The sequence below is a fragment of the Malaclemys terrapin genome, chromosome 1, assembly GCF_027887155.1.
Source record: "Malaclemys terrapin pileata isolate rMalTer1 chromosome 1, rMalTer1.hap1, whole genome shotgun sequence".
NCBI lineage: Eukaryota > Metazoa > Chordata > Testudines > Emydidae > Malaclemys > Malaclemys terrapin.
In genome coordinates this window covers 243,433,950-243,446,593 of record NC_071505.1, presented here as the reverse complement: position 1 = coordinate 243,446,593, position 12,644 = coordinate 243,433,950, and the positions used below count along the sequence as shown (strand labels likewise).

The window sequence follows — 12,644 nt, the reverse complement described above, 5'->3', positions numbered from 1 at the left end:
CCAACATTTCACAAAAATAATTTGCATAAAAAAAGTCTTTTCATTTTTCTAATGAGAAAATTAACGTCTCTATGACAGTGGCAAAAGCTCCAGTCTCTCCCCGCTCCCCTCCCAGCCCAGCTAAAAACTTTAAATAACTCCCCTTCCCCCAAAGCCCTGAGAGAGAGTTCTGTTTATCTTTTCTTTAGGGCTCTTCCTAGGTGTGTGTTTGCCTGCACTGTTTAGTGCAACTAGCTTTCAATATTTGATCACTGGTTTCTTTTTTGTGATAGGCACCAACCCCTGAAATTAAAGCTACCTGGGTAAATGAAATTAGAAAAGTGTTAACTAGCCAACTGCAGGCATGCAGAGGTAAAACATTCTCTTTATCTCTTTCCTTCTCCCTTCTGCACAATGCAGTTTTGTACTGGAAACCACATTCTCTACATCTGATTTGTAAACAAAAAAAAAAAAAAAAAAAATTCTGAATACAAAGGCTCCAAGTACAAATAAATTATTTGATAGGTATTTTTCTTTCTCGCAGAAGCTAGTCAGCACAGAACACTAGAACAGACACACAGTTTACCTATGCCTGCACCAACTTGTACAAGGTAAGTAAATACGTCATCAAATCAATTTGGTGGGCTAAGACATAGCAGATGGTTACAAAATACATTAGGCTTACCAATGATGTTCATCTGTAGTTCTTTTGTCCACTTGCCTCTACTATACATTTTACTTCTTAATTTTTCTTTGGTGCTGCTGCTTTTCTACATTGTAGAATTATAGACCTGGGGTTTAAATAGCTTTTGAACTTTTATGTATTTGTTTAAATGAAGAGCTAACAGCAGTGGTATGAAGTAGAAAATAGCTCAGTCTAGCACACCTATATCTGTCAAAACATACCAGATTGCATGTCTACAGAATATAGCATTATTTATTATAATATACAAATTTTTACAATAAAATAAACTCCAAGAAATAAAGAAAAATGTACCATACATCTTTGATTTGAACACAGCAGTGAAATGACAACTAAAACGTGGATTTTAAACAGCAGGCCACAACTTTTATTACACTGACACAGAGGAGGGGCGTCACCCACACTGTCCTTCACCAGGCATTTAATTGGTTCCAGTGCGGGGTTTACAGGGTTCCTACTATATAACCTGTAGCTCAGTGATAGGCTCTGTTCAGCCTATTCCCCAGAACTCAGCTCGCTCTGAGTCCTAACACCTTCCCCTCCGCAAGTGGAATAGAGGGTGCAGAAAGATGGGGACCTCAGCCCACAAGGAAAATGTGCCCAGCTGTACAGGGTTCTAGAGACAGCCCTCTCCTCCCCATCCTGGAATCCAACATTGAGATGGGAGCCCCTTCTGGTTCCACAACTCCATTTGTATTTCCTCCTTCACCATTTGCCTGTCTGCCCAGTGGTAACAGCTAGCAAGCCGACTTCAGTCCATAATTCTTAGCAGAAGGGATGTTCAGGGCTCTGCTAAGGCAGAGATCACCAGACTAAGGGCGTGGGGGGAGGAGTCCTGAATCCTTTCTCAGCCCCAGCAGCAACCATAACACACATGGCTGCAATCACTGGGTGACCGTCCCCATCCTAGCTTTCCAGGGAGCGGAAGCTGTGGTCCATGCACACTCTTCAGTATGCATGTCTGCAGGAAGGAGCAATAGCAGCCTTGTGGCCTGCAGAAGGGCCAGATATCTGCCATCCCTGTTCAGACTTAGAACTACAGGAGGTTTATTGTCTTAATTTTCTTCTGATAAACAGTCCTTCAAGGAACCAGGGAAGAACCATCAAAAAACTAGAAGAGAGAAAAACTGATCCCACAAGTCCAGAAGGTTGTGTCACCTCAGTAGCACCAAAGTACCCCGAGAAAGGCAAAGGTGAGTCTCTGTTACTCTGTGCCCATGGATAATTTAATTGTATCTTACCAAGGGGGAATGGAGAGTGTCCAATGTAAAGTGAGAGCTAGGAGTATGCTCTTGGGGTTTTTTTGTTACAGAACCAGCATTGTAGATAGACCCTGCAGATTTGATTGTTTCCCAGATTTCTCTTTTACTGGACAAATGTCTTGACACTACCTCAAAACTCTCTTAAAACCCTGCCGAGAATGTACTGATGAAGAGCCCTTTATTCCTCTGTGATTTGGTTCCCATCACTGAGTTCAGCCACTAGACCACTTCTAAATGTAAAGGTCTGCACAGTGGTGATAAACTGTTGCTTGGATTCTTCTGCAATGCGTGAACTTTCTGTCTTTTATTTCTCCCTCAAAATGCTAGTTCCCTGGCATAGTGTTGGATGATTTTGCCTTGACCTTTTCATGTATATCTCCCCTTTCTCTCTTTTCATTTCTCTTCATTTGTAGATGATACAGTAATTAGTTCTACCTCAGAATCCTCTGCACTGTCAAAAAAGCGCTTTACACTTCAGGGCTTTACTAACCTCAAAAGTCAGAAAGGTAAATTTTTAACAAGCTAGATTCGGTTTTCCAAGCAAGGCTGCAGTTGGTCTGGGGTGTTTGTGTGTGTGTTTCAGTGTGAATATATACATGCATATAGGAATATATAGCTTAGCTCCTCTCCCAAGTTTAAGTGGTTTTTGCTATCATAGACCCTCGCAAAGGGCCCTGAGGTAGAAAGTCCACTGGGGGAGGTGGACAGTACCAAGTGCCTATAATCTCCCTTGCACTTGGTGATGGGGTGTTTTAGGGCCTGGTGCTAGCCAGGACAGTGGAGTGGTCAGAGTGACATGGGGGGAGTGCTGAATCCAGTTTATGTACATATCAGTTCCTTCCATGGAGTCCCCAGGAGGCGTTTAAACTGCTCATCTCCAGTGGAAACATTGAAGGAGGGTAGCAGTGGAAAGCTCATTTGCCTACCCTCTGAGTGAATGAGCAGCAACATGCTCCACCATCAGCGTATCTGCTCTGGGTTATCTGTATTAAAACCAGTAGGGAACCAATATTTTGTTAGAAGTGTTTTCTTATTGACTTCTTCTTAATCAAATCTGCAGTACTTAATGCAAGGCTGTGCATGGGGTGCTGCTATATTCAAGGATATAAGGAAATAAGAATTCAGAGGTCTTCAGTTTTGCTCTGAAACAGGAGCTGGTCTGAGTCCAAGATACTTTCTTGCTTCCTGCTGCCAAGTAAATGCATTTGTAGAGTCCTTCTTGTTTTGGATGATTCTCTTTAAATAGTCTGCATTGCACTAATATGACACCACTTAATAGAACACATGATTTTCAAGCACCCTCTTAACAAGTCTTTTTAAACCCTGATTACCTTTGAGTTCTTTCTGGAGAGACTGTATCAGCATAGTGTGTCTAAATACTCAAAGCACATCTGAGGTAAGCACTAATATTCCATGCTTGCCTTGACAGAAACTCCATCTCCTACTGCTAAAAACCAGACATTGCCAATGATCCTTCTGACAGGACCAGGTATTGCTGTAGAATTAGTTTTTCCAAAATAAAATGATCATGTTAATATAATGTTTGCACCTAAAATGCAGATTAACTGTATTCTGTTGATTTACAGTTTTTAGAAAAAAATCATATATTTATATCCATAATTGTAAAACTGTCCTTGCCAGTTTAGCACGATAATGGATGTAATACCCAAAAAATTAATTCCTTTTGTTATAATCAATCAATGGCAACTAAAATGAATTAGATTAATCAGAAACCATTTACTATATTCCAGTGTAAACTCAAAGGTATTTAGCATGCAATCTGCCTATTCTGTTTTTTCCAGTTCTTCAATATCTCTCTTCTGTTTTTTGCCTGTTCATCCTACTGCAGCTTCTCCTACCAGCCCTGACAAAAAAGCTAAACGACATGAAGTAAAGAGTGATCCAACTCCTTTTGGTTTAAGAGGTAGAGTCATAACACCTTTTCTACTCCACAATAAGCCATAGATCTCTAATGTAATATTCATATCAAATAAGTGTGGATGCACATATGATAGTGTGTGCACAACAATATTCTCATCCGCTGTTTTTTCCATGACACTGGTTCCATACCCTTCTTGTACACACTCTCAGGCAATATTTCCCCTACAGAATAGTCTCTTCTTCCAAACCCCACTTTCCAACGTTTCTTTAACCAGGTGAAAGCCCAGCTGGTGTTGCAGGCTTTTGGGTGTGGCATTATCCAACAGCATTCACTTTGCCTATGCTGTGGGGTGTTCAATGCACTCTAAGTGTGTACGCAGCCTCTACGCACGTGGAATCTGAAGGTCTGTGACATCTGAGCTCTGTAGGAAACCAGCCAAACCTGCTAGACTTCCCAGCTAGTATGAAAGGTCTGGACGTTGAGGATATTACAAGGAAGAAAAGTTTTGCTCAGGAGTCTTTGCAAGGGTCTGGGAACTCTAAGAGGGGGGGTTCCCTGAGAAGATGCAGGGAGAGGTGAAGACAGTCCTATGGGAGTCTGTTGCAGAGTCTGAAGGGGAAATGGATGTTGTCCGGTACCTTATCCTCTGTAGAACTCTATATGGATTTGGAGAGAGAGAGAGTGATTTTTTTCCTGGTGGCTCAGATAATCCAGATCCAGTTCACATGACAGCTTCTGCTTTTTGATGAAAAATAAATGTTTAATTCATATATTTGGGTATGAGTTAGATCCTACAGCCATGTTTTTAGAAAGCACGTACCTTAGAAAACACTCAGACAATGATATATCACTGAGGTTCTCTGTCCTATTAAGTTTGTTCATTTCCATTTGTACCATTAGAATACAAGCTGCTTATCCTGAGCTCCCAGCAAAGATTTCAAATACAATCCTTGAATAGACAGTTGATTTGAGAAAGAAAATAACCAAGAAACTAAATTAAAAATGTCCTGCCATTTCCCCCGTCACGCACCTCTATCCCCATTTTGCCTTTCCACCGCTTCGCCTTCCCTCTGCCCACCAAAGCCTGGGGAGGATAGATGGGCTGTGCCGCTCAGTTGAAATGTCAAGTGTAAAACTGGTGCAAGTTCAATCAAAATCAGGCCCTATAACTGAATTATATCCTCCTTCTGATTTCTTTTCTAGCAATCTCTTTTCTCATAGGTTCTCTGCCTTTTTCTTTTGCTTCCTTTCTAAGGTTCCTCAGGCAGACAGTTCTTTGGGGAAAAGGGCATTTTTTTCTAGTTTGGTGTTTTGTCAGCGTTGGGCTAGTCCTGCCTGAAAATAATAAGAAATCACTCTTGGAAATTCTGTGGGCTTTTGTGTTTTTCCCCATCATGGATGCAGAATCACTTTCGACTGTTTTTTTATTTTTAACTCAAATGCTACCCTTCGTGAATAGTAACACTACTGTTATCTGAATTCCCGTAGTGTCTAGCACCCCAACCAAGATTTGGGGCCCAGTAGCACTGGGTGCTGTATGGACACATAGTAAGAGGTAGTCAATACCCCCAAAGAGTGGGAGAAACAGGATGCAACATATGAGCAGAGTGATAATTGGCAAACACCAAGTTTAGTCCCCTGTGTTTGTTTTTGTTCTGTTTTTGTAAATGATAGCTTGGAAGAATTGAGCACCAGGAACAGACCACAATATTACTTTACTCTATTATATTGTTTTTTAATTTAAAAATAATGAAAAGGGTTCTAGTTGCATCTCACAAGCCCAGCAATAAAGGTAACTTTTAAGCTAAAAATGAAATTTGAGTGGAATGAAGCAGGAACTTATTACTCAGTTCTTTCACAGATGCAAGTTCAGTATTAACATTGGACAGGGCCAAATGGCTCAGTACTTCTAATCTTCTACCAGCAGCCCAGCGCAGGCAAGGTAAAGTATCAGTCCTGGGCCACATGAACCTATGTTTTTGGTGTGCTGTGGATTAGAGATTGTTTTGGCTTTACTCTGCTAGTTCTAGAACACTTTTTGTAACATGTATTGTCCGGACACATGGTGCAGGAAATAGAAACTGCCTCATAGATTCCATGGAAAGCAAAAATGCTGGGTTCCCCTCCCCCCCCAGTATAACTGATTATTATCGTGTTTTTATATTCAGAGTTGGCTTGGGGAATGTTCCTCCTGTCATTCTTTTCACTGGGTATTAATGATGTAACTGTTTGTCCTGAACAGAAATGTATCATAAAAAATTAATTCTGAAACTTTCCTAATCTGTTTTTATCATGATTTGCTTTTATGATTAAGAACCACATGCATATGTTTGTGGTTACTTTGTTCTTTTAAGGACCTGGTGACCTCAGTGAAAAGCAACCTTAGTTGGATTTTATTTGGAATGGCGAGTTGTGCACCCTGGATGTGATTCAGCGTCGTAAATAAGTTAAATGGGTTAGCCTGCATTACTTGTCATGAGAAAAATAATAAAGCTTTACAATGTGATACATACATCTTTGTTCCTGGGGTGGTTACTGCAACAGTTTTAATCATGATCAATTCTCGTAGTATTACTGTGCAGTTTGTCACCCCAGTTTGGCTTTGAACAATAACAACCTGATCTGCCAAGGTGCTGAAGTCAGTGACTTCAGTGGGAACTGCAAGTGCTCAGCAATTTGGAAAATCAGGCCACTATTGCTGCCATCTGATTATCCAGTTAAGCTTCTTTGATGATGTCACACCTACCCACCGGCCCTCAGCAACAGCAATGCACAAATTGGAAGCAATTTCCATTTCTACTGCCTCCCAAGAAAAACAGCCGTACACCTGGGTGGGTGTGTGTTTTTAAAAAAAAAAAAAAAAAAGGGGTGGGGGGGACTTTCCTGCTTACTTTCTTTTTAAAAACATTAAGGCCCAAATTCACCACTGCTATAAAATAGCACAACTTCATAGGAATTGTGCCAGCAGTGAATTTGGCCCCAAGGGTATAAATATTTTCCAACCTAACATTTTCCTCCTATTTCTACTTGATATGTAAGTAACTATTACAGACTTCGGGTGCAATCCTGGTCTCATTGAAGTCAGTGGGAGTTTTCTTGTTTCTGGGACATTTTTGCAAAGTTAATAACTATAGGTTATTTGTTTACCAAGGTTGGGCTAAAACATCTCAGTCACTTGATGCCTCTGAAGAAAATGATGGTTGGTCTAGTGCTGAGGACCCACTTAATTCATCAGATGCAGAAGAAGAAGAAGGAGAAGGGGGAGGAGAGATGAAGCTGGTAACCAGAAATATTTTCCTACCAATTTAGTGAAATTTGTATTGCTAATTAATATAGTAAAAGTATCTAGTACATGGGGAATTTTGTTTGAACTTGCAGCAAAACATAAAAACCCATGCTTGAAGTCCTTAATCAGGCAAAATTCACGGTGATTTCAATTTAAGGTTGGGTTTGCATAAGTGCCTTGTGAAAGTTTTTTGTCATTTGGACTCATAACATCTGCAGTTGTTTATATTACGTACAAAAGAACTGTGAAAAGTAACACAGGTGTCTATTGTTTACTGCCTCAGTAATGAATAATAGTGAGTTAGAAAACAATATTATCCAATGAAATAGCATATATAAATCTGACTGGTTCACTTAAGCTTTTTCTGGACTTTAAATTTTATCTCCTGTTTAGAACCTGAATGAGGGTGGTGGTGGTTGGGTTGTTTGTTTTGTTTTGTTTGTTTGTTTTTTATTAATTGATATAATGGAGAGATGTACAGATGTTTTTCAGGATGTTTGTGAGAATACATATACTGACTTCACATTTTGGATGAATAGCAACATTTATCGTCCGTCAAAGTAAATATTCACCTCGACTTTACTGTGGTTTAAAAAAAAAAAAATTACCCCTGCGGTACAAAAGTCAATATCTGCTTAATATCTATTATTTTTACTGTACAGTTTAATTTGTTCATTTGTTTTTCCTTCTGTGCATTTAGACTCCTGGTAAATACACTGTTGTGACTGATTATGACAAAAGAGGTTCTGAAGATCTTGCAGTGAAAAGTGGAGACCTCGTTCAGCTGATCCGTGAAGGAGAGGACGGACTTTGGTATGGAAAATTGTGTGTAGCTGCTTGAAAATGCACACAAGTACCTCATCAATTATGATGTCATATACTCTGAAGAATTTGTGTGTGTGTATAAAGAATATATTTTTAAAAATTTAAGCAGTTTGACAGTAAAATTCTTTTCTTAGGTATGTGAAGAATCTGAGCACCGGGAAAGAAGGTTTGGTGCCAGCCAACAATTTATTGATGCTCATAGGCAACTCAAAATCAGCTCAGTCTTTAAGCAGCTCTGGTAAGAGATTAATTGTAAATGTGGCAATGGTCAGTTTAGCTAAACATGTATATAGGTCGCATTTTGAAAGAACAAATGACATAGCATGTTTCTTGTGATTGTTTTCCCTCTTACTCCAGAATCAGGCACTGGATGCAGTACTTTGAGTTCATCATCAAGTTATAATGAAAGTTGCAATGCTGGCAGCACCAGCTTCTGAGACATCAAGGGCTAATGCTAACATTTCCTCAAGTCGCCTGTGAACTTCCAGCATCTTATGCAGACTTCTGAACGTTGGACTGAAATGGAGATCCAGCATGTGTGTTGCCTGTCTCATGTTTTAAATGGTGATTTATGGAGCCATCCCTAGGAAGAGCTCAGTGAAAAGTATGTGGAATCTGAGATTATAAAGAAAAGTAAATGATCTGAAATGGGATCTTCTAGAAGCTTCTGATCTGAAGTCTGAATCTCAACATACATTTCCCCATTGATATTGCCATCAAATTTCTACAGACACACCATTTTACCACAACCAGAAGAAGAACAGGACAAGACAGGAATGCGTTCCTCTGTGGTAAATCCTATTGTAAAATAAAAATAATTGTATAATATAGAAGTAAGGATAAGAAATCTGAGTTTACAGTTCACTCTCCCAAAAACCTTTCTGTAAGGATACTTCTGGGTTAATGCAGTATATGGAGTGTCTTTTACAATAACCGGGAATTAAATATAGATCCAGCCATTCTCTTGTCTTGAATGTTTAGCACTGTGCTTTCTGCAGTAAAATGCGTCTTCACAGGCTGTGGTGCAAAAGAAATGGACAATTTACTGACCACAACAGCATCAAAAGAAAAGACTGTTTTATCTTTTCCAGCATTTTTTACTGTGTCCAATGGCCATTTTTGAGGTATTTTGACCTCTGAACCAAGTTCTTTACCAAGAATCACTGTGTTTACATAACATTGGCAATTTAATAGCATATTTGATACAAAATAATTTTTCATTACTAAGGTACACATTGAAACACAAAATGTTTGTATTACTTAAGTGATTTCTTAATGATTTGTAATACAATGTGGTTATCTTCAGCTCTAACAGTTAGAAGATGGTTACGGGCAAATGAAACTATGCTAGCTACACTATAGAGCTCAAGAGCTTTCCTAATGCTGAAGATTTATTGTGAGGATTAGAAACCTGAACCTTTTAGCTAAGGATGTATGTTTGTAGATTTACTCAAAAGGATTAAAAAATTTAAACAATTGTGTATTTTTTCTATAAAATGGGAGGGTGGGGGCAATAACTTTATTTAAAAAAAAATCTGAACTATGTTGTGGACAAATATTTTAAATCCTTTTGTAAAAGGAGGGAAATCATAAACATACAGTTTTTCAGGATATACTGTAAATGCTGTAAATTATCACCTCCTCAGATATTCTTTGCAGTTCAGCCTTACAAATGCAAACAGTGTGTCGATTTTGAAATGTTTTGCTTATACTGGAATATCATTTTTCCCTGGTCTGTGTACTGTATTGCTTCAAATAATCTGGAGTGGTGAGGGCTTGATTGGCAGAAGCACTGAGCGCAGTGAGCTTCTGTTGCAATCAATGGGAGTTGCTGGTGCTCAGTACCTAGAAGTCACTTAGTATAAGAAATCTAGATTTTACACTCGATGTGAACAGCTAAAAGAGAAATGCCTCAAAAGAATGAGCTTACTTTTCTGTCCCAGTTACAATCAAAATGCAGCTGGCTGTGGCCAGTGCATAAATGTGTGTATAAATATATATATATATGTGTGTGTGTGTGTGTGTGTATGTATATACATATATCAATGTAAAAGATGTATTTATAGTCTTCATGCTGCTGAAAATGTGTCACTTTACCATTCATAAATACTTTAGGTTTCTTGCAATATTGCAGTATGAAGGCTGGTCAGGGTTTTTACTTTATGCATCATTTCCAAAAAAGGATTAATCCGTTCCTTCTTAAATTATCCTAAACTGTGCTAGCCAGGACTGTTTAGCCTGATATGTGATAATGAAATAACAATGTGCAGAGAGATTGGTTTGCCTTCTTGTTTGTAAGTTATTTTGTAAATGATCTGTAACATAATTTACTTAAATACATTGCTCTCAAACAGTCCTGTAATGAGACTGTCCTTTCAGCTGTCTCATTGCAGCATCCTTTCCATTCTTTTTGTGATCTTATACACACCATTGCACTTTAATACAGCACATTTCACTGTTTCCTTTTCTACAGCTGTTGTAAATTATAAGTACAAAATCAGAGGTCTTTATTGGATGTATGAAAGTTGGATGAATAAATTTCAGCATTTCTTGCTGGATGTCCTCAATATGGAGGTGCTGTTTGCTTTATTGTCTCAAGGTGCTCAGACACTATTGTGATGTGCATCATATAAGATCATAAATACATCTCTACCTCAATATAACGCTGTCCTCGGGAGCCAAAAAATCTTACCGCGTTATAGGTGAAACGGTGTTATATCGAACTTGCTTTGATCCGCCAGAGTGTGCAGCCCCGCCCCCCCGAGCACTGCTTTACCACGTTATATCCAAATTCGTGTTATATTGGGTCGTGTTATATCGGGGTTGAGGTGTACTCAGTAGAAGTCAATAGGGCTGTAATGGCTGGCTCCAAAAGCCAGGCTAACACCTTAGGAGTAGCCCTCACAATTCTACCAGAATGAGCCTTTTGAAAGATAACCTTTGTGTGTCCAAACTTTTTGCTCTCTTCATTTAATCCACCTCTCAGAATTCCATTCCTACTTCTCCCCTGGTTTGCTCTTCCAACTCTGTTACTTCCACAGGGCTGGGGAGATGGGACCAGCCTGCTGATTGGATAATAAATTTAAGATGCTGCCAGGTTGGCTTGACAGTAGCCAGATTTATTATAATTAAATATAATATAATAAATTTCTTCGTTGCTTGTTGCAAATGTTTGTTTTGGTTTAATTTTGGGGAGTGAAGGGGTGTCTTTCACAGATTTGGTTGAGCTCCCCCTGCTGGACACTCACCAGACTGGTATGAGAGGATCCAAATGCTGACTCCCACATGCCCTTAGCTTGCTGGGGCTGGGCAGAGTTGAGATACGGTCCCTGGCTTTGGGCCTGTAGGCATGCACTCCGGGTGCAGGCCTTGTGTTTGATGCTCTCGTGGCAAGGGGGTACCCTGAAACCCGATTGCCTAGTTCCTGGAATTAGTGTCATCTTCCCCCGCATCTAGTGCGTATTCCCCAGGATCCCACTAAAGGTGTGAGTTTTGGGGTTTACAGTTTACCTCTTCAGGGATACACAGTAGTGAAAACCTACAGACTGACTTTGCACAGGTTTGTAAAACTCTATTACTCTTTACTTAGAATGGGAAATACACAGAGCTATAACAAATATACCTAAATGCATTTCCCTGGCTCAGGTTCCTCACCACTCTGCAGAGTTCTTTGGACTTGGGCAGAGTCCTCTTCTCCACATGGACAAAGCCAGATTCCATCTCCTGCACGTGGCTTCTCTTCATAATCTTGGTGCCCCCTCTCTCCTGTAGCTAGCTCTTTCTGATCTTGGCTCATCCTGCAGTTAAATCAGACCACCCCATTGCTATGAAAGCCTGCTTATCTCTTTCCCGAATGCTTCCTGTGTCTCAAAAACCCTTTTCCCTTTCTTCTTCCTGTGAGTCCTTTTTAAAGCCCTGCTTTGTCATCTTTGTACTGTTTGGGAATTTTCCACTCTGTCCACTTCCCCCTCCCTGCAGACTAGTTGCAAAAACTAGCTTCAGCCAGTCTCCTTAGCATACCCATTGTTCGGTTAGTGCATGGTCATAAATGATTCTCCATTGTCCCTGGTCTGGGAGGAACTGTATTGCAGCCCATGTCAGTAAATGGTGGATTCCACATCCATGCACAGACATTCCCAGATACAGCAATTTCATAACAACCAGAATTCGTAAGTTGTACGTAGACAAATCCCCCAAATCGTCATGGGGGGGAGGGGGCACCATTGGGAAGTCTCTCTTGAGAAAGGTGGAGGTCCCATGCCACCTCCTCCTTATGCCTGTCATGATAGCAGCCAAGATAGGAGAGATTGGTTTCTAAACTCTAATTTATAGCATCTGAAGAAGAATATACTTTAGTGCTCTAAGAGTTAATGGTATCTTCAGGGCACCCCACTGTGTCTAGGTATTGGAAGGCAGGAGGTGATTTCACACTAAATTGAGATATTCTGGGCTAGACCTGTGGCCAACCGCTGCCATGTGACAAAGCCAGGTTTAATTTCACGCCCTCTCTCCCCCATCCACGCTGGATGTGTTGCGGAGACAGCACTTCAATCCATTGGATCAAAGAGCGTATCTTGTGTACTCAATAGTGGCCTCTGGGTAGCCAGTTAGAGAGCCCCAGTAATTGGCTCCAAGAGTCCAATGCTCCTGAGCTACAGACTGGCAGCCACAACATGGGTTCTGCAGCATTAAATAAACATGTTCCCA

The 12,644-nt window shown here is 40.1% G+C and overlaps 1 protein-coding gene across 3 annotated transcripts in view; it reads left to right on the top strand.

The window, feature by feature from the left end:
* MCF2L (MCF.2 cell line derived transforming sequence like) overlaps positions 1-10,504 on the top strand; it is a 269,080-nt gene extending 258,576 nt beyond the window's left edge. Inside the window, exons 25-35 of one of the 3 annotated variants that reach the window (XM_054011212.1) lie at positions 273-351; positions 524-590; positions 1,760-1,875; positions 2,358-2,450; positions 3,374-3,433; positions 3,794-3,868; positions 5,688-5,768; positions 6,978-7,105; positions 7,813-7,925; positions 8,072-8,175; positions 8,295-10,504. In XM_054011212.1, the coding sequence (XP_053867187.1) occupies positions 273-351; positions 524-590; positions 1,760-1,875; positions 2,358-2,450; positions 3,374-3,433; positions 3,794-3,868; positions 5,688-5,768; positions 6,978-7,105; positions 7,813-7,925; positions 8,072-8,175; positions 8,295-8,374 (996 nt within the window). In that variant the 3' untranslated portion in view covers positions 8,375-10,504. The remainder of the gene's footprint in view (positions 1-272; positions 352-523; positions 591-1,759; positions 1,876-2,357; positions 2,451-3,373; positions 3,434-3,793; positions 3,869-5,687; positions 5,769-6,977; positions 7,106-7,812; positions 7,926-8,071; positions 8,176-8,294) is intronic. The other 2 variants (XM_054011201.1, XM_054011206.1) reach the window with 2 other exon arrangements.
* The last annotated feature ends 2,140 nt before the right edge of the window (positions 10,505-12,644 follow it).